The 22,998-nt window shown below is 41.5% G+C and overlaps 1 protein-coding gene across 1 annotated transcript in view; it reads left to right on the plus strand.

Annotated features, from left to right (window-relative positions):
- The window catches only part of tln1 (talin 1), a 63,477-nt gene that overhangs the window by 15,307 nt on the left and 25,172 nt on the right, over positions 1 to 22,998 (plus strand). Inside the window, exons 2-28 of the mRNA XM_084572256.1 lie at positions 161 to 230; positions 2,964 to 3,126; positions 6,780 to 6,877; positions 7,539 to 7,668; positions 7,897 to 8,049; positions 8,686 to 8,828; positions 9,072 to 9,199; positions 9,334 to 9,394; positions 9,626 to 9,730; positions 11,449 to 11,604; positions 13,013 to 13,114; positions 13,334 to 13,410; positions 13,543 to 13,723; positions 14,090 to 14,203; positions 14,904 to 15,012; positions 15,693 to 15,901; positions 16,002 to 16,100; positions 17,437 to 17,604; positions 17,744 to 18,038; positions 18,781 to 18,947; positions 19,048 to 19,176; positions 19,450 to 19,563; positions 20,099 to 20,212; positions 21,436 to 21,570; positions 21,698 to 21,826; positions 21,959 to 22,061; positions 22,559 to 22,767. Of these exons, the coding sequence (XP_084428382.1) occupies positions 2,997 to 3,126; positions 6,780 to 6,877; positions 7,539 to 7,668; positions 7,897 to 8,049; positions 8,686 to 8,828; positions 9,072 to 9,199; positions 9,334 to 9,394; positions 9,626 to 9,730; positions 11,449 to 11,604; positions 13,013 to 13,114; positions 13,334 to 13,410; positions 13,543 to 13,723; positions 14,090 to 14,203; positions 14,904 to 15,012; positions 15,693 to 15,901; positions 16,002 to 16,100; positions 17,437 to 17,604; positions 17,744 to 18,038; positions 18,781 to 18,947; positions 19,048 to 19,176; positions 19,450 to 19,563; positions 20,099 to 20,212; positions 21,436 to 21,570; positions 21,698 to 21,826; positions 21,959 to 22,061; positions 22,559 to 22,767 (3,558 nt within the window). The 5' untranslated portion in view covers positions 161 to 230; positions 2,964 to 2,996. The remainder of the gene's footprint in view (positions 1 to 160; positions 231 to 2,963; positions 3,127 to 6,779; positions 6,878 to 7,538; positions 7,669 to 7,896; positions 8,050 to 8,685; positions 8,829 to 9,071; positions 9,200 to 9,333; positions 9,395 to 9,625; positions 9,731 to 11,448; positions 11,605 to 13,012; positions 13,115 to 13,333; positions 13,411 to 13,542; positions 13,724 to 14,089; positions 14,204 to 14,903; positions 15,013 to 15,692; positions 15,902 to 16,001; positions 16,101 to 17,436; positions 17,605 to 17,743; positions 18,039 to 18,780; positions 18,948 to 19,047; positions 19,177 to 19,449; positions 19,564 to 20,098; positions 20,213 to 21,435; positions 21,571 to 21,697; positions 21,827 to 21,958; positions 22,062 to 22,558; positions 22,768 to 22,998) is intronic.

A 22,998-nucleotide genomic window follows, 5' to 3' on the forward strand; every position in this document is an offset into this window, starting at 1 on the left:
AGAACTTAGTTTGAATTTACTTGAAATTGAAATTGCTAGGTAACAAACTGCAGTCTGTGTTTGAAATTGTGATGGAGGTGTAGGAGTGCATGTGACGTCTGTAAATAGAATGAATGAAATGACTGTAACCTGCTTTGTGTCTTGTCTTTTCTCCAACCAGGGAAGAGAAACCCAGGCTTCACCATTTGACTGGGCAGGAGGGCCGTCACTAAAACATTGGTTTACTTCAGGTATGTGCTTCTCATTTACCCATTTACTTTTCCTTCTGGTTTAAATGAGCTAACGTGGATATTAGTGAATAGAAAATGGACAGGAACAGCAATGGCAGTTGATTGGAGATGAGTCAAGTACTAGCGGTATTATTGTAGGGTAACTATGAGACGCACATTACAAAACAAATAAATCATATAGGGGACAAAACTTTAACTTTAAGTAGTTTAACAAGAATTTGTAGTCACTTATATCTTTAACACTGCTCCTACTAATGGATTGTGTGATTCAGCCTGTTTTGACACTATTTCAGTTTAATAATGAACTATTAAGTCCTTGGAATAAATCTTGGGAGAATGAATATATTCATTACTTTCTTGTATTTGCCAGGAAAGGGGGAGTTTTCCTGCCTAGTTTCCATTTCAGTCTGTTTTTTATCAGTTACTACAATACCCGGCATTCATTTGGACATCCATATCCTAAGATATGATCCCCTCTACCGCACACTCCTACTGCATCCACCTGTCAACAAGCAGCGAGCATGAAAAAGGAGGAGAAACGGATAGTGATACAGTGTCAGCAGGATGCGAGGCCAGGGGTGTCAGGGCGTCTGTGTTGTGACATTCGATCCCCTCTGAGGGGCTGATGCCAACACATGCGGCCTCTGCATCAAGATGTCACAGCCTCAAAAGAAACTTGCTTAGCAGTGTCTCTTGGTCCTACGTATTCCCTGTCATAAACACACTCCCACATTCATCTGTTGGTTTTTCGTTTTCTCATGTGATCCATTGCAGTAGAGGTAAAAGCTATGCTAATCGGTGTCTTAAAAGACTGTGATTTGAACGTGCCGCTCACATGTCAAACCCACAGACAAGTCATAAACTGTGTCAGCTTTCCATTTGATAATTTGGTCGTACAAAATCTAATTGGGAACCATCGTGGTTCAGTTATTAAAATGCGCCTGAACCCAGACAGGACTCGCTTCTCTTTTTTCAGTTGGGTCATTTTGCAACAGCATTTAGTTTGTGACATGTTTTATCTTGCTGTAGCGTTATCTCTTGTTGCTTTGTGGACAGTGATATGGTGCTCTGGCAGAAAACATGAAGCTAGAAATGATGACAAATAGTTGATGTCGAGGAGTCAGGCATAGTTTGTGATGTATTAACTCATCATTATACTTACTACGGGTTAAGGGTTGGATGGGAAATGTTTGCTGACCATTCAGATTGGTTTTATATAGACATGCACACATGCACGTTATGTAAGACAGTTTCCTTCTCAACTGTGTTTCCCACAGTTTTTATGTGCATGTAAATATCAGCAGTGTTCCTCATTTTAATATCAGCTTAACACTCTACTGGGAAATGTAAGAAAAGAATTGAGAAATCCCCAAAGTAAAGTGATAATCTATGATAAACCAAGCTTGGTCAAGAGAGCGTTGAAAAGAATACAACTCTTCTTACATAAACCCGGCTGGCCTTAGGCAGATGGGTCCCTCCATATGAGCTGGGTTCTGCTCAAGGTTTCTTCCTGTTAAAAGGGAGTTTTTCCTTGCCACCGTTGCCTTCAGGCTTGCTCTGGGGGTTTCAGGCCGGGTTTTGTAAAGCGTCTTGAGACGATTTGTATTGTTATTGACGCTATATAAATAAAATTGAAAATTTTAATTGAATAAAACTCTACTTGTGTGGGGGGATATAATTTTTAGCTTTTCTCTTCTTCACATTCACAAAGTCATTTTTTCCCTGTATTCACAGCTTAACAAAGGCTTATTTATAACTACAAACTATGGAATTATTTGTGTCTCTTTATAATTCAAATTTGGCTAATTTGAGCCCATGCACCAGCCCCTCTTTTCCGGGGCTTCAACAATAGCACAGTGTTCATCTGATAGCAGCAGAGCTGTGACATCCAAGCATAGCAGCTGTTAGAATACATCCATAGAAAGGATCCGTAGGACTTTTCTCAGCGTTAAAGGTTGAGATGTGACATTAGATTCAGGGACTAAAATTGTCAGTTTAAATTTATTTAGAAGGTCAAATCTGTCTGGGTCAGTTTTTTTGTTTTTTTTCCAGCCCTATTCTGGTCCCGAAAATATAACATCTAGTGTTGGCTGATTCGATTCCCGATCAGTTTTTTTTTCTGTTTTGTAAAGATGTAAATGACCTCCCCTGGTGATTGTTAAAGGCTTTTCTTATGTGTTAATTCCTATCATGTGTGCACTGTGGACTGTGTTAAACTGTGTGTAACTTCAAAATCAGTCCAGTCTAGCTCTGCATGCATTAAGAAACTCCTATATTATACTGGCACATTAAAGAACCTTTGTCACAATACAAAAACACTTGAACCTGGATGTTTTAACAAAATAAAGGATCAACTAACAAACTTAAATATCTTTAGATTTGGTGTATAGCTTTGCGTGAACACCACACTGTCTCAACTAAATACTAAATCTCAATTCTTCTTCCAAGAGCATTATAAAACTATGCAGCAGAAGCCTCTTCTCAGTTCTGGAAAATATCAAGACAGCAGACATCAAGTGCAGTAATAGTGATGATAATGGTCCAAAGCTAACAGTATGCTAACCAGCCAGTATCTCTAAAGCTCACAGTCTGAATGCTTTGATCAAAAAAGTTTATGTTTAAACTTATGGTTGGGTCAGATCCGACAATATTGTTGACGCATTTAATTTGGTGTGATATTGGACTAATGCAATCGACTTGTCTTGACTAACCGTTTTCTGGGATGTCTTGCAGGTGTGAGTTGGGTGGAGGTGCAGAGCAGCAATCATGGTGGCTCTGTCATTAAAGATCGGCGTGGGGAATGTGGTGAAAACCATGCAGTTTGAGCCCTCCACCATGGTCTACGACGCCTGCCGCATCATCAGGGAGAGGGTTCCTGAGGCACAGCTCGGCCAGCGTGAGTTCTCTTCCCACACACACACACACACACACACACACACACACACACACACACACACACATACACATGCATAAATGTGGATTAGTGGTTAAAGTAGCACCTTTGGGACCATGAGGTCACTGGTTCAGTCCCGTGTACGTCCAGGCCTGAGGTTTCTGGAGCAAGCACCTAAACCCCTAAAACTGCTCCCCGGGCCCCTTGCATGGCTTCCTACTACTCTTAAGTGTGCTCATTTGGATGGGCTTGACGCAGAGAACTAATTCCTATAATACACATGTAAATAAATCTGATATGATTACTTTCTAGCCTGGTTCAAATGATTGTAGCCATGTTTAGTTTAATTCCTTCAAAATCAAAATACATTCTGACTGTACACAAACATGACATCACCCATAGGCTTCCTGAACAGCAGTTCTGAAGCTGAGTGTAGTGGATCCAGCCATCGTCATCTTGGCAGTGCCCGGCTCCGCCTAACTCTTGGATATGAAACAAAGAGATGGAGAATGGGTGGAGCTGAGCTAGTTACCTGTACACCCATAATTACATGCAGCACATAAGTTAAAGCTTTGATATAATTATGTATCTAATTAAATGAGCTTCAGAGACTGAGACTGCTTTGTTGTTCCATTTTAACACGGAGGCCTATGGGGATTGACACGCTCAAGAGCTATCAAACAAAGGTTGCCTTACAGGTTTTTTTGATATTTACAACACCACTAAGTAAGCACTGATAAAGCCGCAAGCATCTGTAATGAAAAACACTGTCCCAGAGCTATTTGTGTAACATTACTCAGTTTATCCAAATAAGTTGCACATGGATAGTGTGCCAGTCCAGCTCACTGGCAGATCAGCTGACATACACAGAGCTAGAATCATCTGATCTGGACAACAATGAAACAAGACTCAAATTTTAAACTGCATTTTTGTCAGCATTCATGTGAGGTTTATATCATACCAAGCATTTCATTTGAAAACGTGGATTTGGTGGAGATGGGGAGAAGGAAAATTCTAATGCATTTAAAGAACGGGAACTTAGGGAATGTGCTCAAACATATCGTTGGCAAGAGTAGTGACGATGAATTTGAAAATGAAGTGATTAAAGCAGAAGTAATGAAGAGAATAGGGCAGCAGAAATAGCCCAAATTGACAATAGATGCAGAATGTGATGTTACACGTCTTCCTTATTATAACCTCAGCTTCATGGTAAAGTTTATTTAACTTCGGTATCTCTGTTATGGTCAGATTAATTCATCTGTTAAGAGCGTAGAAGAGCCAGAGCTCTGATCCTCAAGTCTGCTGAATCACACAAACGTGAGCGTCAGCTGAGAAACGGAAGGACTAATAATTCACTCGTTTAAAACTAAACATAGCTCTGTACACTCCCACTCTCCTCAGTTCCCAGAGGGATTGATGTCTTTGATTAGATGCTGGATTAGATGCTAATTGTGACTGCTTTAATTGATAAAATCACAGTTCATTGGAGATCACAGTACTAACAGTTCATAATAGTTTCTGATGGCCGTGTTACTTCTCAGAACTGTTATTCCATAGTGGGGCACTGATTATATATGCCCTGATTCAGACTACAGGCCTGGATATGTTTGTATAGTGTGTACGTGTGTGGGAAAAAGTTAAAAAACACTGGTTACTATTGTTACTTTCTCTTTTGTTACAGTTAACAGGAAACTTTTCTGAATGGAGAAGTTGAGTAAAAATGAAGTGAAACTGAATACAGAATCAGGGTAAAGAAGACCCAGAACAGAATGTTCTAAAAGCAGACGAATTGCGGCCTTGCTACCTTTGTCTTGTTGATTACAGGCTCTGCTGCAAAGCTGCAGCTGAAAACCCACTGCCATCTGCTCCACAGATCTATTAAGTGAAGTGTGTGTGGAGTTATGTCTCATTACGCAAGCTATTTCGACAGCAGCCCTCCGCGTTACTTGTTCCAGCCTGTAAGACGCTGAAATACTTGGGGGTGTTCGACGCTAGTTCCTGCAGATATTTGTTCCTCAAAAAGTTACAACCACTAGCTTAATGTAAATCAGACAGCTCTGCGTGTGCCCCTATCTGTGAAGGGCAAGCTGGAAACTTTGACTCACACTGCCTTCATACTGATAGTATCTTCTTGTTCTTCACACTTTGTGATTGGCTCTCATCTTCCTAGAGTGGCCCACAGACTCTTGAACAATCTAGGTGTTTCTAACACCATCTTGAATTTGTTCCACTTTAGAATACAACTTGAATCACATACCTATCATTAGCAGACCAGGCAGTGATCTTAGCACAGATACTGACTTACTGTATATGAGGGCGGGGTCTTATCATCTTTTACACCCCTGTAAGCTAAACATAACCTGCCCAGCAGTCATCACTTTTGTTTTGCTTTTTTCCAAATAATGCATTTTATTATAAGGCAGTGTTGTCTACTCAACCTGTAAGTACCTGTGGTCACACCTGGTATTAAGATGTATCCCTAGACAGCAACATCCAATCTCAGTTTTATCCTCTGTGTGCAAATAACCACTGACATCTTTTGGGGTGCGGTAGAGTACTGTATACAGCTGCTGAATTATACATATTTTGGAACATCTGTAGGTTGTGTGTGCGTCATGACATATTTTAGAACAAGCTGTGAAGTCTTCCTCACTCACTGAAAGCATGTGCGTTAAGTTATTATCTATTTATTCACTTTACGGACATCACTCGCGGTGGCTTTTTCCTTTTTCAGTTGACCGTTTATAACAGTGGCGTTCTGTTTTTCTGAATGAACAAGGTAAACTGCTGCTTATTAAGGAGGACCCCCACCGAGTGGAGGTTTTTAATGTGGCCCAGGATGCGTTGTGTGTTCACACTACCTAAGGAATGCGGTCAAATTCGTTCCAGACCATCCTGACTACGTCCTAGGTGTGCTGACACCTGTACTTAAACCTGGCCACTTGCGCTCTGATTGCCCAGGACACATGTTAAAGCAAGGTCTGAACAGGGCCATAGAGACCATCACACCTTCAATATTAATCAGTGTTCAATGTTAACATAAGTTATGGACATTCTTGAGGCTGACTACAATGTTATCCAATATATGTTAAGCTCCTAAACAGGCCACCAACACGAACATAGATCCTAATTCCCTGATTGTTTCGCTCCTACTACATTAAAGTCAGATGGTCAGATGGATACGAGACGTCTTACAGTGTATACAACTAGTTAAGATTTCTAATGAATTGATCTGAAATACCTGGTTTTCATAAGTAGAGCCAGTTTTGTTTTTTAAACGGACAAGTCATGTTCTGCAAAGGCTGCACCAACACGTCTGCTAAAAATTTCAATAAAACTCTCTGCTGACTCAGCAGCTTGTCCCGACCATTCAGCCCGTTAAATAGTTAAATATGTTTTCCCTCAAGTCATCCTTCATGAGATGAGTGCTCACATGTGGATGCATGCGCCCTGGTACGCCTGGAGCACATGTATCCTTTGAAACTTATGCAAATCATCTAGTGATCCATTGACCTGGTTAACGTGGACAGGAAGTTATATCCAGCACAAGTACTTGAGACAATAATAGCTTCTCGGCGGCTGCCTATACACATGTGCAGGAGTGCCGGGAAACAGAGTAACGGTGACTCACTCTGTATTTCTGTTTCCTTATGTAGCCAACGACTATGGGCTGTTTCTGTCTGATGAAGACCCAAAGAAAGGCATCTGGCTGGAGGCTGGAAAGGCCCTGGACTACTACATGTTGAGGAATGGGGTGAATCACTTTCACATACTCAAACACCACATCATTTCTTTAGACTTTAGACTGTTATTTAATACACTTACTTATGTCATTGTTATATCTGATCATACCTGAGTTTCTGACTTCTCTTCTTTTCTGCTTTTGGTCAACATTTGATGTTTTTAAATGGTCTCTACAAATTAGTATATATCATATATTTGTAACTTCATCATTCAGCATCCATAGATGCAGAGCAGAGGACTATTCTCCGCTGCTGGAAACATGACATTAACAACAACAGAGCAGGTGGAGATACTGAGAGGCCGCTCTTCACTCCTAAAAACTTAAAACTAGTGCCACTTTATATCATTGTTGCAAATCAAGAGTTCATTTTGAATTTAATCATAACATTCCCAAGATAACAGAATGCACCAATCCAAAGTTTTGCTCAGTTGCATTTTTGTTTTAACCATGCAAGTGCAACGGGTGCATATAGGTTAGTTATGGACACGTGTGGGCAACTCTCCAAAACAGTGACTCAGCATTGTGCGAGCTGATTATAAAATTAGATCATTGTCTGGAGAATGAAGAGCAGCATAATGTGAACACATGGCAACTCTTATCTGCAGTTGAAAGGTCCTTAGATGTCTGCCACCTAAATCCCCACGACTGACCTGTATCCTCTGTCTGCCAGGACACTCTGGAATACAAGAAGAAGCAGAGGCCCCTGAAGATCCGCATGCTGGATGGCACGGTGAAGACTGTCATGGTGGATGACTCCAAGATTGTCAGTGACATGCTCATGACCATCTGCGCTAGAATAGGTCAGCTCTGTCGCACACAGTTCACACTTCACCTGTGAAACTCTGAAATGTTCTTTTGATATACTGCCTGCTTGTTGTCTGATGTCGGCCCATCTATTTTCAGAAGAGGATACTGCATGTTGTTACCTGGTTCATAGCTTTGCACAGCTATTACAAAAGCTGCTATTAGCTAAAATGTTTCTTACCTTCCTTCCTAGCATGTACTAATCTCGACCGTTTGTTTGTCAGGTATTACAAACTATGATGAATACTCACTGGTGCGAGACATTGGCGAGGAGAAGAAGGAGGAGACCACAGGCACCCTGAAAAGAGACAAGACTCTGCTAAGAGACGACAAGAAGATGGAGAAGCTGAAGCAGAAGCTCCACACAGACGATGAGTGTATGTCAAATACAAGTTCTCACTCTCAAACCCACACTGTGTGCGACACACCTACACCGTGGCCTGCACTACCACTGATAGTTGGTAGATGAAACAATGAGAGCGAAGAGAGACAAGATGACCAGTGATAAACTACAACCAATGAACACTGGACTGATTGGTTAGGCTATTACAGATCACAAACATGAAGCTCTCTCACCGCCAAAAATACTAACAGAAATGTTCAGGAAGAAAGAGGATGGAGGAAAAACACCCAAACTATGAAGAAGACACAATATGACATATAATAGTGGGATATAAAAGTATGGAGAGTGAAAGAGAGAGACTGTAGAGGAGAGGTGCATCATTAGAGGTCCCCCAGCAGCCTCTCGGCCTATAGCTGGATATCGAACTGATGGTTTAGGTGTTCTGCTGTTAAAATGGGACTTTGTAATTAAGTGCTTTGTACTTAAGGAGGAAGATTCTTAATTATGTTCTGCATTTTCTGTGTTCTGTGTAAAAACATGAGCGACTGTAACCAGTTCATGAGGAAGATCATGTCCAAACAAATATTCCGCTTGCTTGTCAGCACGTTATACGAACCCCTGTGTACCAGACAGCCTATTTCTAAGTTTATGCGGTTGACACTTTCCATAGTGAACTGGTTGGACCATGGTAGGACGCTGAGGGAACAAGGCGTGGAGGAGACGGAGATGTTGCTGCTGAGGAGGAAGTTCTTCTACTCAGACCAGAACGTGGACTCCAGAGACCCCGTCCAGCTCAACCTGCTCTACGTACAGGTAGGAAACTACACCTGAAAGCTGTCTCTGGGTTTACTGACTTTGTTTGCTGGACAGATTCACTTTCATTTTTTTCTTATTCTCCTCGGCATAGCTTGCGATTTTTCCAGTCCTAGTAAATATTAGCAGATTTGATGGTTATCAGTTTACATTCTTTGTTAATTTCTTAAATCAAATAAATGGATTTGAGTAGTTGTTTTCCTGTTTAATACTGGATTTGTGTGTGTTTGTGTACATGGACAGGCCCGTGATGACATTCTGAACGGATCCCACCCTGTCTCCTTTGACAAGGCCTGTGAGTTTGCAGGCTATCAATGTCAGATTCAGTTCGGTGACCACAACGAGTCCAAACACAAGCCTGGATTCTTAGAGTAAGCACTGGCATCATACTGGAAATCATTTCTCACTCGGCTTTCTGTTTTTGTTACGTCCATTATTACTTGGGTTATATGTTGCCTTGTGTTGTGAGGCTCGTGTTGATTCGAGTGAACTGTTTCTTCCTCAGTTTGAAGGAGTTCCTTCCCAAAGAGTACATCAAGAACAAAGGGGAGAAAAAGATCTTTCAGGTAAAAACTGGATTCTGTTGAGGTACAGGAGCTTGTCGCCTCAGATCTCAATGTCATGCTTATAAATGCTTCACCATTTTTTGCTAATAGACAAAAGTACATACGTGACAAAACTGAAGATACACAGAAATGTCCTTGAATCAGATTGGGAGTCAACCAGTCTAATAAAATGATTGTTTTGTTGTTGGGTTCTCGGTGCTACTCCTCTGACTGTTTCTCTTGTTTCTGCAGGCACATAAAAACTGTCAGAACATGACAGAGATTGAGGCCAAAGTCAGCTACGTGAAGCTGGCCAGGTCTCTGAAAACCTACGGTGTGTCGTTCTTTCTGGTCAAGGTGAGAAGAAGTTTCGTTTCTGTTGGATAAATTGCAGAACCGATATGTGGGGAAGTACACTTTTGATTTGAGAGTCAGTCGAGACACATTTAAAAGTTACGGAGACATTTTAGACAGTCTGAAGTCAGTGACAAAGAAGCTTCCCATGGAACAGCTAGTGGAAAGCGGTGTGGTTTTGTACGCGTTACATGTAAAATCAAAGCTAGAAATGTGTAGTCTGCTCGGATTGGTCTGCTCCAGTGGCCTGTGCACCTATTACCTGCAGTTATGCCTGTGAAGGAGAGACTTGGGTCAATGTTGGGCCAGATATTGGTGTATTCTAGTATAGTGCACAACACATCATGCACAAACTAGTGCTTAAGTTAAGTTAACGCAGTTTTCTCTTAACACTGTTCATGTTTTGAATGCACAATTTCATGAAGATCTCTGCTCAAATCTTAGTCCAGAATGAGAGGAAGAAAGAACCAAAACAAGACAATGGCTCTTTTGAATGGAAGATTCAGCTTCAGAGCTTTGCCACATGTTTTCCATTTACTGTTGTTGTGAACTGACTTATGTGAGCAGCTGAAATGTTGCTGAGAGTGCCTGTTGTTCAGCAGTCACATTTCAGATATAATTAAGAGTTACTTTGCTGGCATCTGATGTGCTGTACAGCTTGTTTAGATGCTTTGTGAAACATAGACACAGCAGCTATTTTAATACAGCTGTCATTCTGACAGACGAGAAATGAAAGTAACATAACTGCTATGGTGTCTTATAATAGCCTGTTTTCTATTCAAATCACATTTCGCACTAGTTCTGACATGTACGTGAGAACGACTAAACTGCAAATTCGTCTGCATCAGACACAGCATAGGTGATCACATTCTTTGCGCGTCTCTTTCACTTTGATATTTTCACACGTGTGTTTGCACAGATCAGATCCACAGCTCTGTAGACACAAACACAGCAGTAGAGTGACAGTGACTTGTCTCTCTGGTGCAGATGCTGGGTGTGGACATTGTGATCCTGTTGCGTGACAGTAAATATTGTCACAATGTTTTGGAATTGTACTGAATTGATTTGATTTGACAGTCAGGCACTGATTACATGCAGATGTTGATACAACTACTAGGCTGTTTAAATATATATCATACTAAATAGTTAGATCTTCTGGACCTTTGCTTCAAGAAATGTTAATCTAACTGGACCACTTGAACCAAAATCTTGTAATGAGTGGATGACTCACTTTATCCCTAAACTCTGGCTGTGCTAGATTTTTAATCTAGTAGCAGACTCGTTACATCTTTCTGTGTTCACGTTGCTGGCCACGAGCTCTTCTGTAAATCTTATAACAGAGGTGGAAACACACTTAACCATAACGGAGTTTTCTGTCTAATTTTTCAACAATATCCTGACTGATAGTTTCCTAACAGGAATCACGCTGTCAGGCTTTCCCACAGAAGTAAATGGTTATGTGACAGGAAGTCTGTTTTCGAGAAATTTAGAGAATAATAATAGTGTCACAATGGTGAAATACTATAAGTAAACTGCAAGTCCTCTCTATCCTGTTATTATTTCACTTACACGATGATGTAGGCTTTATGATGTAGGCTTCAAATTCTTAAACTACATGTACATGAGTACCATCTCTCAACTTAGAAGTTTGAAATGAAAATGTAACAAGATTGTTTGTTTAGTTCCAGTAAGGACATGGCGTTTCTTTTATCTCCCTGCAGGAGAAAATGAAGGGTAAGAACAAACTGGTGCCTCGTCTGCTGGGTATCACCAAGGAGTGTGTGATGAGGGTGGACGAGAAGACCAAGGAGGTGATCCAGGAGTGGAACCTGACCAACATCAAACGATGGGCTGCCTCACCCAAGAGCTTCACCCTGGTGAGTTGTTCAGTGGAAGACAGAAAGGGAAGGGGAGTCAGAACTGTCCCGACAAAAGTTCATGCAGTGTGAAAAAGTGAGCAGAATGGGTTTCCATAGCAGTGTTTGTACCTCACCCTCATGTTACTTCTCCACTATCCCCGTATGTTATTACATATTATGTTGTGATTACATGTGATACCTGTTGTAATTTACAATGAATAGCTGTGTAGTAAAGTGAGAGCAGCTCTACAAAAAAAATATATAGATATAAAGCAAACACAATTATGCACTTTTTTACAATGGTTAATTAAAACATAATGGTTACATTGCTGATTGCTGAGAGCTAGAGGGAGACAAAGGCAATGGATTCAGACTGACTGAAGGTATGATCATGACCATCAGAAAATACCTGAGACTTGTTTTAGGTGTTTTTAAGGAATTTAACAGTTCTTTCCTGGCTGTTCTTAGTTTGGGAGAATAATTAAACTTGCTCCTAATATATTTTGTACATTTTGTAACAAAAACAGTACAGATGTATCAGGTTTTTGTCATAACAACAGGGTTTTAGGAGCCATTTTCATGTCTTCGACATCTAGGTCCAGCCAAATGGAAATTCAAGGATTAATGTTTTTGGTTTGTAAATAAGTAAAATACAAAATAGGTTTCTCAACCTCGTATTTGTCTCCTACTACTGATTGCTGTGGTACCTAAATGTAGAATGATCATTACACAAAAATATTGGGAATTTAGAGCAGATCTTCTAATTATGAACAATGGTAAAATTTGGTTAGTAAAATAGTCTTCAGTCTAAACATGATAACTTTAAAGCAAGTCAAAAGACTATTTGTATGATTTGTAAAAGGGAATATTGTAGTAAATGTTCATTCATTTTTTTTTTTTTTAAAGCAATGAATTATTCAACTTGATACTTTTGATCGTATTCGGGTATCAAAGCTGAATTAGAACAAATGTGATGCTAAGTTTAACATTAAAGAGTATACACTGATCACCCACAATATTAAAACTAGCTGCCTAATACTGCGTTGGTCCACCTCAAGCTGCCAAATCACCCATGAGCTGTCGAGGCATGGACTTCTGAAGGTGTGCTCTGGTATCAGACAGCCAATGCTTTAAATCCTGTAAACTGTGAGGCGGGTTCTCTATGGATCAGAGTTGTTTGTTCAGCACATCCCACAGATGCTCAGTCAGATTTCTGGAGGCCAAGTCAACACCTTGGACTCACTTTGATTCATACTTACGTGCATACGCAAACCTCAAAGCCTCTGGTGTCTGACCAAAGCTTTAGTGAACATTTGCATTCTTTTTTTTTTTAGGTTCTGATCACAGTACAAATACAGCATACAGGTTTTAATTATTGTAAAAATGCTTGTGTTGATACTTTAACCTAAGGTTGTTCTGCTTTCAGGATTTTGGAGACTACCAGGATGGTTACTACTCTGTGCAGACCACTGAGGGAGAGCAGATAGCTCAACTTATCGCAGGTTACATCGACATCATTCTCAAAAAGGTCAGCAGTAATGCAGGACCAACATTATACGTGAAAAAACTCCTAGTACTTCTATTGAGTACTCCATCGTATGTATTGTAGGTATTGATATATTACAGAAACATTGCTGGTTAAACTGCATTTATGAGCTACTGTATGTTAAAAAAGTTTTAGCCATGTAGCAAGATGACAGTGCAAAACTTGGACACTGTTTTTTGACACATTTCTGTCTTTCCACAGAAAAAGAGCAAAGACCACTTTGGCCTGGAGGGAGATGAAGAGTCCACCATGCTGGAAGACTCTGTGTCACCCAAAAAGTGAGTTCGTGTGTGTGTGTGTTTTCAATAGTATCCTTACCCCAGAAAGATGTGCAGAGTTGCCGAAAACACTGTTACACTGATTGGGCTGTCCTTTGATGGTTGTCCTTTTTTAAACTCTCTCTCTGCCAGGTCCACTGTGCTGCAGCAGCAGTTCAACAGGGTGGGTAAGGTGGAGACGGGCTCAGTGGCCCTGCCCGCCATCATGCGCTCAGGAGCTGGAGGACCGGAGAGCATCCACATGGGTTCCATGCCTCAGGCCAAGCAGCACATCACCACTGGACAGATGCACAAAGGACACATGGCTCCCCTGGTAAGTCAGAGACAGGATCACAAAGCATGAAACTGAGACTGAACTGTGATCTTACTTTCCTGCACCTATTCTGTAACCACAGCAACTGCATACTGATTTTCTAGAATTACATTTTCAGTAGCAATAAGGGCTCGAGGTTGGAAGGCACAGATGAATAATGATGTCAAAGTACTGCAAAAACTAACAATTGTTGGCTTTGATCTATTGATGAAGAAAAATCAAGAGTAACTCCAGACTTATCATTAAAAAGTGCAGTACAAGTAATAAAATTAAATATTCCAAATATAGTAATGTAATTACTGTTGAGTTCACAGAACCATATTAGAAATTGTACTAATAAAGAAGGTCACCTTTGTGTGTTTTCAGACTTCAGCACAGCAGGCCCTGACTGGAACCATCAACTCCAGCATGCAGGCTGTCCAGGCAGCCAAAGCCTCTCTGGATGACTTTGATACCCTGCCTCCACTGGGAACAGATGCTGTGAGACATTACTCTGTTAAATTAGTTTGATGAGAGTTCTGATCGTAGACTGTATATAAATATTTGATAACGTGTCCCCACTTACTTGCATTGGCCAAACTGACGCTATTTTCCCGGGAGTACGGGCGAGTCGAGCCACGTTATCGATGACCTGCACACACTTCCTCCAGACTCACTCACGTTTTCGTTTATTTAACACTGCACTCTGCTCTACCTCTACCACTTACAAAGAAATGTTGGATTATACACTGTACTTATTTACTTGTTTATTTTTTCCAATTCTCATGGTCCAACGCAATCACTTCACAGAACAGTTGGCATGGCAACTTGTTGTCCTCATGATGTCTATAGCACCTGTTTCTATAGCATCAGATAACTAACTTATCAGAAAAGTGGACACTTGAGTATACATCAGTATTATATTAACCTAAAACAATTGAAACCATCTTTGAAAAAAATGTTTTTAATGTTTATTTTAGTTTGGCATAAGCTCCACCCCCCTCCACTGATATGGAGGGGGGTGGAGCTTATGACCTATACTGCAGCCAGACACCAGGTGGAGTTCTACTTGCTTTGGCTTCACTTTAGAGGAGCTGATCCGTCTTCCTTCTTTATACAGTCTATGGTTCTGATATGAAATGAGTACTGAGCCATTCATTCTACACCCCTGAGACCAGATGCATTCTTTTCTTTGTTTAAGGCGTCCCAAGCCTGGCGCAAAAACAAGATGGACGAGTCCAAGCACGAGATCCACTCCCAGGTTGACGCAATCACAGCAGGCACAGCCTCCATGGTCAACCTCACTGCAGGTATGAATAGCGCAACGTCTACCTGTTTTCATGATATTTGTTCAAACACCTGAAATGAAAATGTATTATTATCATGAACCCTCAGCATGTAAACACGTAGTGGGTTCAGATGTAGGATCAGTTTCTCCTTAACCTTGCAACACTCCCGTTTGGATTTCATTATGGGGCGTGTTTCAACCAATAGAGAGGAAGAAAAATACCTCTGTATGCAAGTGTATGGTCCTGCAACCATTCAGAGCCATTGAACACCAGCAACTTTATTGTAGTTGCATATAGTATAGGTACATACACAATGAAATGCAGCTTGGCATCTACCAAGCTGTCATTGCAACACACAACACAGTTGTTCTCGTAGCATCCCTCTGAATGCTCTGAATGCCTCTGCCCTCTGAGATCTAAAACACCTGAGTTGTCTGGTCAAATTGTCTGTTGTTGGAAAACACAAAAGACACAGTTATCTCAGATGTCCCATAAAGTGTAGATGGGATTTTGTATCTACAGCTGTTTACAAATACAGAATCTGAGGAAAAATATATTTCATGTTCTCATGTTGTTAATTTTACATGTGTTTGATTTGGGGTTTTATTTGTGATGTCTAACTTTATTGTCCGTCTGAATTTGTTTCTGGTGCAAATGTATAAAATAGTAATTCATTCCCTTCACTACCTATATGTCCTCAGGCGATCCGGCAGAGACGGACTACACGGCCGTGGGCTGTGCCGTTACCACAATCTCCTCCAACCTGACAGAGATGTCAAAGGGCGTCAAACTACTGGCAGCGCTCATGGAGGATGAAGGAGCCAATGGACAGCAGCTGCTGGGTGCCGCCAAGAACCTGGCCTATGCTGTTGCTGAGATGCTCAAGACCGCCCAACCTGCAAACACAGAGGTACTGCAATTCCAAGGAAGACAGAGATAATGCATGTCGAGTTTTTTGCTTTCCACTCTTTGTTGTTTGAGTTTATGTTGATTATATATTTGGGTTCCAGCCTCGTCAAAACCTGCTGCAGGCTGCAGGAAACGTGGGCCAGGCCAGTGGAGAGCTGCTGTCACATATAGGAGAGACAGACACTGATCCAAAGTTCCAGGTGTGTCAACCTTAACTCTAATTACTGCAGATTTTATTAACTCGGACTATTGCAGTTCTTGGTGGTTTTTCATTTGTTGTTCAGCACTACAGCAAAACATCAGAAAATACTGTATTGCATGTGTGTAAGAGAAAGCAGTAAATGTGTTGGCTGTGAATGGCCGTCAGCATAGCGTCAGCTTTGTAACCTTCTGGGCCTCATTTACTAAGCAAGACTTGAAATTAAATTAAAGTCATGAGCAAGAGAAGAAAATGTGGAAGCTGAACATATCTACAGCCTTCTGCTAGTGATGGGGTAAAATCCCAAATTCACATATATTTGTTATTTATTCAGAATGTAAACAATTTAGGCATAAAATAACTTAAAATTAAGATGTGTTAGATACTGAATTTGATCATAGGGGAAAAGTAAATTTGACTGTAGAATACGTGTTCCTGTCTGTTGTTACCTTTTCTTGCTGAAGCAAGCTTCTCAGGCAGTGTTAACCCCTCATCAGTGATAAGGATTCAATAACTCCAGTCGCCTTAGTGCTTGCTCTGACAGGTTCGGGCTCTGTAATGCACCTTGAGACAGTTTGTATTTTTATTTACGCTACATAAATAGAAATGAATTGATATATGTATTTGGTTTTATAGGAAACTGTGTCCTTTGTGCCTTTCTGTTTGAAATTTATGTTTAACAGTTTGTAGGTAGAGGATCTGTCAGGGGTACCCGAAGGAACGTCCCCTCTTATAGTCAAATGCTGGTAACCAATGCGTCCTTTAGACAAATACTTAATTGTAAAAGGCCAATCAAAACAATATCTCGGTGAAGGAGGTAATAGTAAATAAAGTAAAAGTGAAATCATAATTGTGTCTGTCAATCATAATCTGCCCCAGATGACTCCAGAGAAATTTTGTGCAGTAGATAAGATTAAGGACAAGTGTTAAAAAACATCATCATCTCAAGTCAGGTTAAAGTCAACCTGGAAAACTCTATATCTCATATGAAGCCAACTTCCTAGTTTGATTTTAAGATCTTTTTAGGGAGAGTGGCTTATTGGCACTCACTGATGGAGGCAACACCACAGAACCTTTAAATGTTCACTGGAGGCATCCCTGAAGATATCAAACCTAATCAAGTTTAATTAAATCAAATTTGTGAGACACTTTCTCTCCATGTAACAAAATGCATTCCTTTCCAATTTCAGATTCAATAATGCACTGCTGAATAACTTCTTAAATAATCTTTAATAATCTACCAAATTCCGTGTATTTTTACAATGCTTTATAATCAGTAACCGTCCATCCTCTACCCATGAGTAATCAGCAGTACTGTGTGCGTTTGCCGTTGCCAGGACATGCTGATGCAGCTGGCCAAAGCTGTGGCTAACGCCGCTGCAGCTCTGGTGCTCAAAGCTAAGAACGTGGCCGAGAAGACAGAGGACTCAGTCCAGCAGAACCGGGTCATTGCGGCGGCCACTCAGTGTGCTCTGTCCACGTCTCAGCTGGTAGCCTGCACCAGGGTGAGTAGCCCACCTGTGATATATCCACTATGAGCTGGTCTGTGTATTCACCATCTGAAAACTGAGGACAGTATTTATTTGGATGTTATTTTTTTGAGTTCACCCTAAGCTATTTTTATTCTTCCCATCCCTCGTCAAGGTTGTGGCTCCAACCATCAGCTCCCCTGTGTGCCAGGAGCAGCTGATAGAGGCTGGCAAGCTGGTGGCCAAGTCGGTAGAGGGCTGTGTAGAAGCATCACAGGGCGCCACCAACGACGAGGGCCTCCTGAAACAGGTGGGCGCGGCCGCCTCAGGTGTCACCCAGGCCCTCAATGAGCTGCTGCAGCACATCAAACAGTACGCCAGCGGAGGGCATCCCATCGGACGGCACGGAGAGGCCACCGACCGCATTCTGAATGTCACTGAGAACATCTTCAGCTCGATGGGAGACGCCGGTAAGGGAAGGAAGCTAAGATCTGAGGCTCACAGACCATGTACTGTTTCACGTCTGGGCCTCAGTAAAAGGCCATGGATTTGTTCATGACTCCAAAGTTCATGGCAGATTAATTCATTTTGACAAGTGCTGGGCTGGATATTTGTACTCTCCAGAGCAAGAGCCATGACGGCACTATGAAAACTGGGTTGTAGACTCTGCCCATGCCTGTGGGAAACTGCGTCATTGTCAGTGTGTTCGCCAAACTCCAATGTGTAATGTTTAAAATTTCTGGGTGGAGAGAGTGCAATGGACACCCCATCAGAAGAAAAAAATAAGAAGCTAACAGGCTATTCAATTGCTTGAGTAGAGTGGAATAATTTAGATCATTATTGTTATTTATTTAACCTTTATTTAACCAGGAAGATCCCATTAACATTAAGAACCTCTTACCAAGATAGGCAAGATACACAATGTTAGTTGAAACACAGACACAAGACAAAAGATTAAATTACAAGCAGATTGCACTTGGCCTCTAGTACTCAATGAAATTAACCTAGTTTCCAGTCATTCTGCAAGGGGTGCATTTTTCCCAATTCAATATATGCAAATATATAACTCGCAGTGGTTTGTCATTGAACAGGCTATTGCAAGAAAAATACCATATTCCCTTATTTAACCATATACTACCAATTATTTGAATGTCTAACTAAATGATATCAGGATGTTTCTTATGTTCCTTTCACTCTTCGTTAAATCACCAGGTGAGATGGTTCGCCAGGCTCGTATCCTTGCTCAGGCCACGTCCGACCTGGTCAATGCCATCAAGATGGATGCGGAGGGAGAGTCCGATCTGGAGAACTCGCGCAAGCTTCTCTCCGCCGCCAAACTCCTGGCCGATGCCACCGCGAAGATGGTGGAGGCTGCCAAGGTCTGCCTGCGTCTCTTTGACGTTCTGTTTGAGCGTCGATGAGCTTCTTCATTTCTGTCATCGTTCTAGTCAGTTTGTTAACCTGTGATTTTCACCCCAGGGTGCGGCAGCAAACCCTGACAGTGAGGAGCAGCAGCAGAGGTTGCGAGAGGCTGCTGAAGGTCTCCGCATGGCCACCAACGCCGCTGCCCAGAATGCTATCAAGAAGCGGCTGGTCAACAAACTGGAGGTAAAAAATGAAAATACAATTCTGAGGTATTATAATAATATAATACCTGCAAAGATATTATATTATGAGGTGTGCTCATCAGGGGCCAGTATATGCTAGAACGGATCAATACCACATTTTAGTTTCAAAGTGCTCAAACCTGCTCTAAACAGTACTATGCTACTGCTTTTAGATTAGGTTAAATGTGAATTACTATATTAATTCTGCTAACCAGATTGTATTAGCTGCTGAACATGTGTGGCGCTTTACACTGACACGTCTGTTTTCTGCCAGAATGCAGCCAAACAAGCGGCGGCAGCAGCCACTCAGACTATCGCCGCCGCCCAGCACGCGGCCTCGTCCAACAAGAACCAGGCGGCCCAGCAGCAGCTCGTACAAAGCTGCAAGGTAAGCACTCAGCTGCGGCTCTTCATCTCAACACACTGCAGTGACGCTAGTTATAGACAGAAAATATGTTTGAGGAAAAAAAAACATTTGATTTTCTAGATAAAGGTGATATTCTCTAAAAATGGTTGATGAATTGTAATAAAAAAAAATATGTGTGGCTATGTTTAAGTACGCCGCCACCTTTATCTGTAGGCCGTGTGTCAAAGAGGATCAAATGTTTGCTTCTCAGAATATGTCAAAGGTGTTTTCTTGAGTGAAATTTAGTTCTCGCTTTACTGTATCACCTCTCTTATGGTCCCAGTTATTTTCCTGATTTTGTCTATTCCATCACTACAAACATCCTCCACAAGATGGCATAAAATATGTAATGAAATATATAATCCTCCTTACATTTATTTATTTTCTAAAAATATAGCATGGAACATTTATTCAAAGCAGGTTTGTAGGCTGTAACACACAGTCACTGGATTACATTTGATTAACTTTTCATTTTTGATGTGAGATTAAGTATCGTGTGTTTTGGTTTGTATGTCAGGCGGTGGCCGAGCAGATCCCTCAGCTGGTCCAGGGAGTCAGAGGCAGCCAGTCTCAGCCCGACAGCCCCAGCGCTCAGCTCGCCCTCATCAGTGCCAGCCAAAACTTCCTGCAGGTGATTGTCATACATCTAGATTCTTCCAGAGAGGTAGAAGTCGTACAGTGTTGCCAAAAAAAAAAGAACGAAACAGAACATGTAATCCAGTACAGTAATCATAGATGTATTCACAAACAAGTTGTGTGTTTTCAGCCTTGTTGTTTTATAGTTTTGCAGATTCCTTGAGACATCTACTGTGATGATTAATCAAATAAAACATCCCTCTTTCAGAGTCAGATTTCCAAATATGAACCCAATGGAATAGCATATATTCAGCATTAATTTGACTGCTTCCACACTAACTGGTTATGTTTCATATCTCATGTTGGCATTCTTTACACTTGCATAGGTAAGGTACATATTTGGGCAAGGAAGAACCTTACATTTACGGGTATATGTATTCAGTTTTGACACAAATGGATTGAGACGACACAAAACCAGATCTTGCTCTTCGGTGTTTAAAGCTTTATATTCTAATAATTTGATCCATTTTTAATACAGACTAATCAACAAACTGTCCATTATTTACCCCTTGGGGTGAGAGAAGAGCAGCAGCATGAACCCGTGGCTCAATAGCGCCCTCTTCCATGAGGCAGAAGTATTGTCTGCCTCACCTGGTGCTTTTTCAGTGCCATTTAATGTCAGATCAACAAGACTAAATTTGTTACACACACATACATGAAGTACATTACTTAGACTATAGAAAGTCAGGACATATGATTAAAGTGTGAACAAACACTGTATTGGTGACAGACAGAGACAGGCACCAATAGCACGAGCCTAACCCAGTTTGTGAGAGACAGCACAATATGAGGTGAGGCTGCCTCAACTCGCTTCTCTCCCTGTATCTGAGCAGGAAATAGGCACACTCACAGGTTTTGACTATGAATATGATATGACATACATGGTGGCACAGACTAATGAACAAGTGTCCGAAATTATTTCATTTGATGATGACAGCTCATCCCCAGACTTTAGTCTGTTCAAGTTTGTTTTAATGTGTTAAGAATAATGGACTGAAATCAGTGTCTCTGTGGAGAGCTGAAAAATCACACTCAGAAACCAGATGCTTTGGAAAAACTGGAATCAGTGACTAGACTTCAATACGTGTTTCATCTTACCTCTCAACTGTATGGTTGTTTAAACACCAAGAGCAGCTAAAACATCACTATGTTGTGCTTTCCGGTTAAATTCCTGTTTTAAAATAAGCTTACAGTTCGTATGTGCTTCTCTGCTACCAGCCTGGTGCTAAGATGGTTACAGCCTCCAAAGCCACTGTTCCCACCATCAGTGACCAGGCCTCAGCTATGCAGCTCAGCCAGTGCGCTAAGAACCTGGCCAGCGCCTTGGCAGAGCTCCGCACTGCCTCACAGAAGGTACCACACGTCATGTTTTTCATTCCTTTTATACAGTTCATTCAGGATAAGACATTATGATTTAGCTTTGCTGGCTCTAGTCCTGGACAAATTGACACATTCCAATTTCCTGTGTGTGTACGTGCAGGCTCAGGAAGCATGTGGTCCTCTGGAAATAGACAATGCTCTATCAATGGTGAGAAGTCTGGAGAAGGACATCCAGGAGGCCAAGGCTTCAGCTATGGAGGGTAAACTCAAGCCATTGCCAGGAGAGACGGTGAGACACACTCAGGAACAGTCTTTATTATTCTATTCTCAACAATATGCTCCATTTATCAGGTTACACATTGTATTAAGAAAGGTAGAAATGACTTGTGTCTTCCATCTTCTTGTCTCCTTTTGTGGTCAGCTCGAGAAGTGCTCCCAGGATCTGGGTACCAGCACCAAGGCTGTGAGCTCAGCCATTGCCCAGCTGCTGAGTGAAGCCACCCGAGGAGATGAGAACTACACAGGTGGGTTTAACATGAACACAACCAGACATTCATTCTAGGATCACATCCAGACATGTCAACGATACATCAAAATGTGTTTTGCCACAAAAATGTTAATAAACCTAGTCTGGAGGTCAGCCCAACTTCCTCCAACCACAACATTTTGGCGGTGGATAGTTGGCCTGGAGTCGCTCCGTTGGGAACTGATTATGTTAGATCTGTCTGGCCAATTAAATCTTTTGATGGGCTTCAGGCAGTGATGGACAGAGCTATCCAGTTGCGTGCAGAGGTATTTTTTCTCTGTATTAGTTTAAACACAACCTATAATCAAATCCAAATGGAGTGTTACCAGACTCATATTCTGAGAAGAATTAAGTCTGGCTAAAAACCAAAAACCGCTTCCACAAACCAGTTCAAAATCCAAAATATCAATTATCAGCTGTTTATTGTTTGCAGTTTGCATTCATCCTTTCCAACTGCCTGACGCACACACACCAACATTACTACCCTCTCTCCAGGCATGGCAGCCAGGGACGTGGCCCAGGCTCTGAAGTCTTTGGCCTCGGCCGCCAGAGGAGTCGCCGCCAACACCAACGAATCAGCACCACGCAGCGCCATGCTGGACTGCGCTGGTGACGTCATGGACAAGTCTGGCAACCTGATTGAAGAAACCAAGAGGGCCATTGCCAAACCAGGAGACGCAGAGAGTCAACAGAGACTGGCCCAGGTCAGACACAGAGAGACTGTGGGGTGTTATGAATGCATGCAGCTTTTAGACGTCAGCTACGGTGGTGATTTTATTTACGTTGTGTCTTACAAATATAGTTTGTATCTAACTGGTGAGCTACCATCTTTCACTACAATGTTTAATTAGAAAACTAGAGACTATCTTGTCATGAGATCAACCCAGGAATACTGGCTCTAGATAATAGCGTAGTTTTGGCAAGTAAAAAAATGA

This window comes from Chelon labrosus (genome assembly GCF_963514085.1).
Source record: "Chelon labrosus genome assembly, chromosome: 22".
NCBI classification, from domain to species: domain Eukaryota; kingdom Metazoa; phylum Chordata; class Actinopteri; order Mugiliformes; family Mugilidae; genus Chelon; species Chelon labrosus.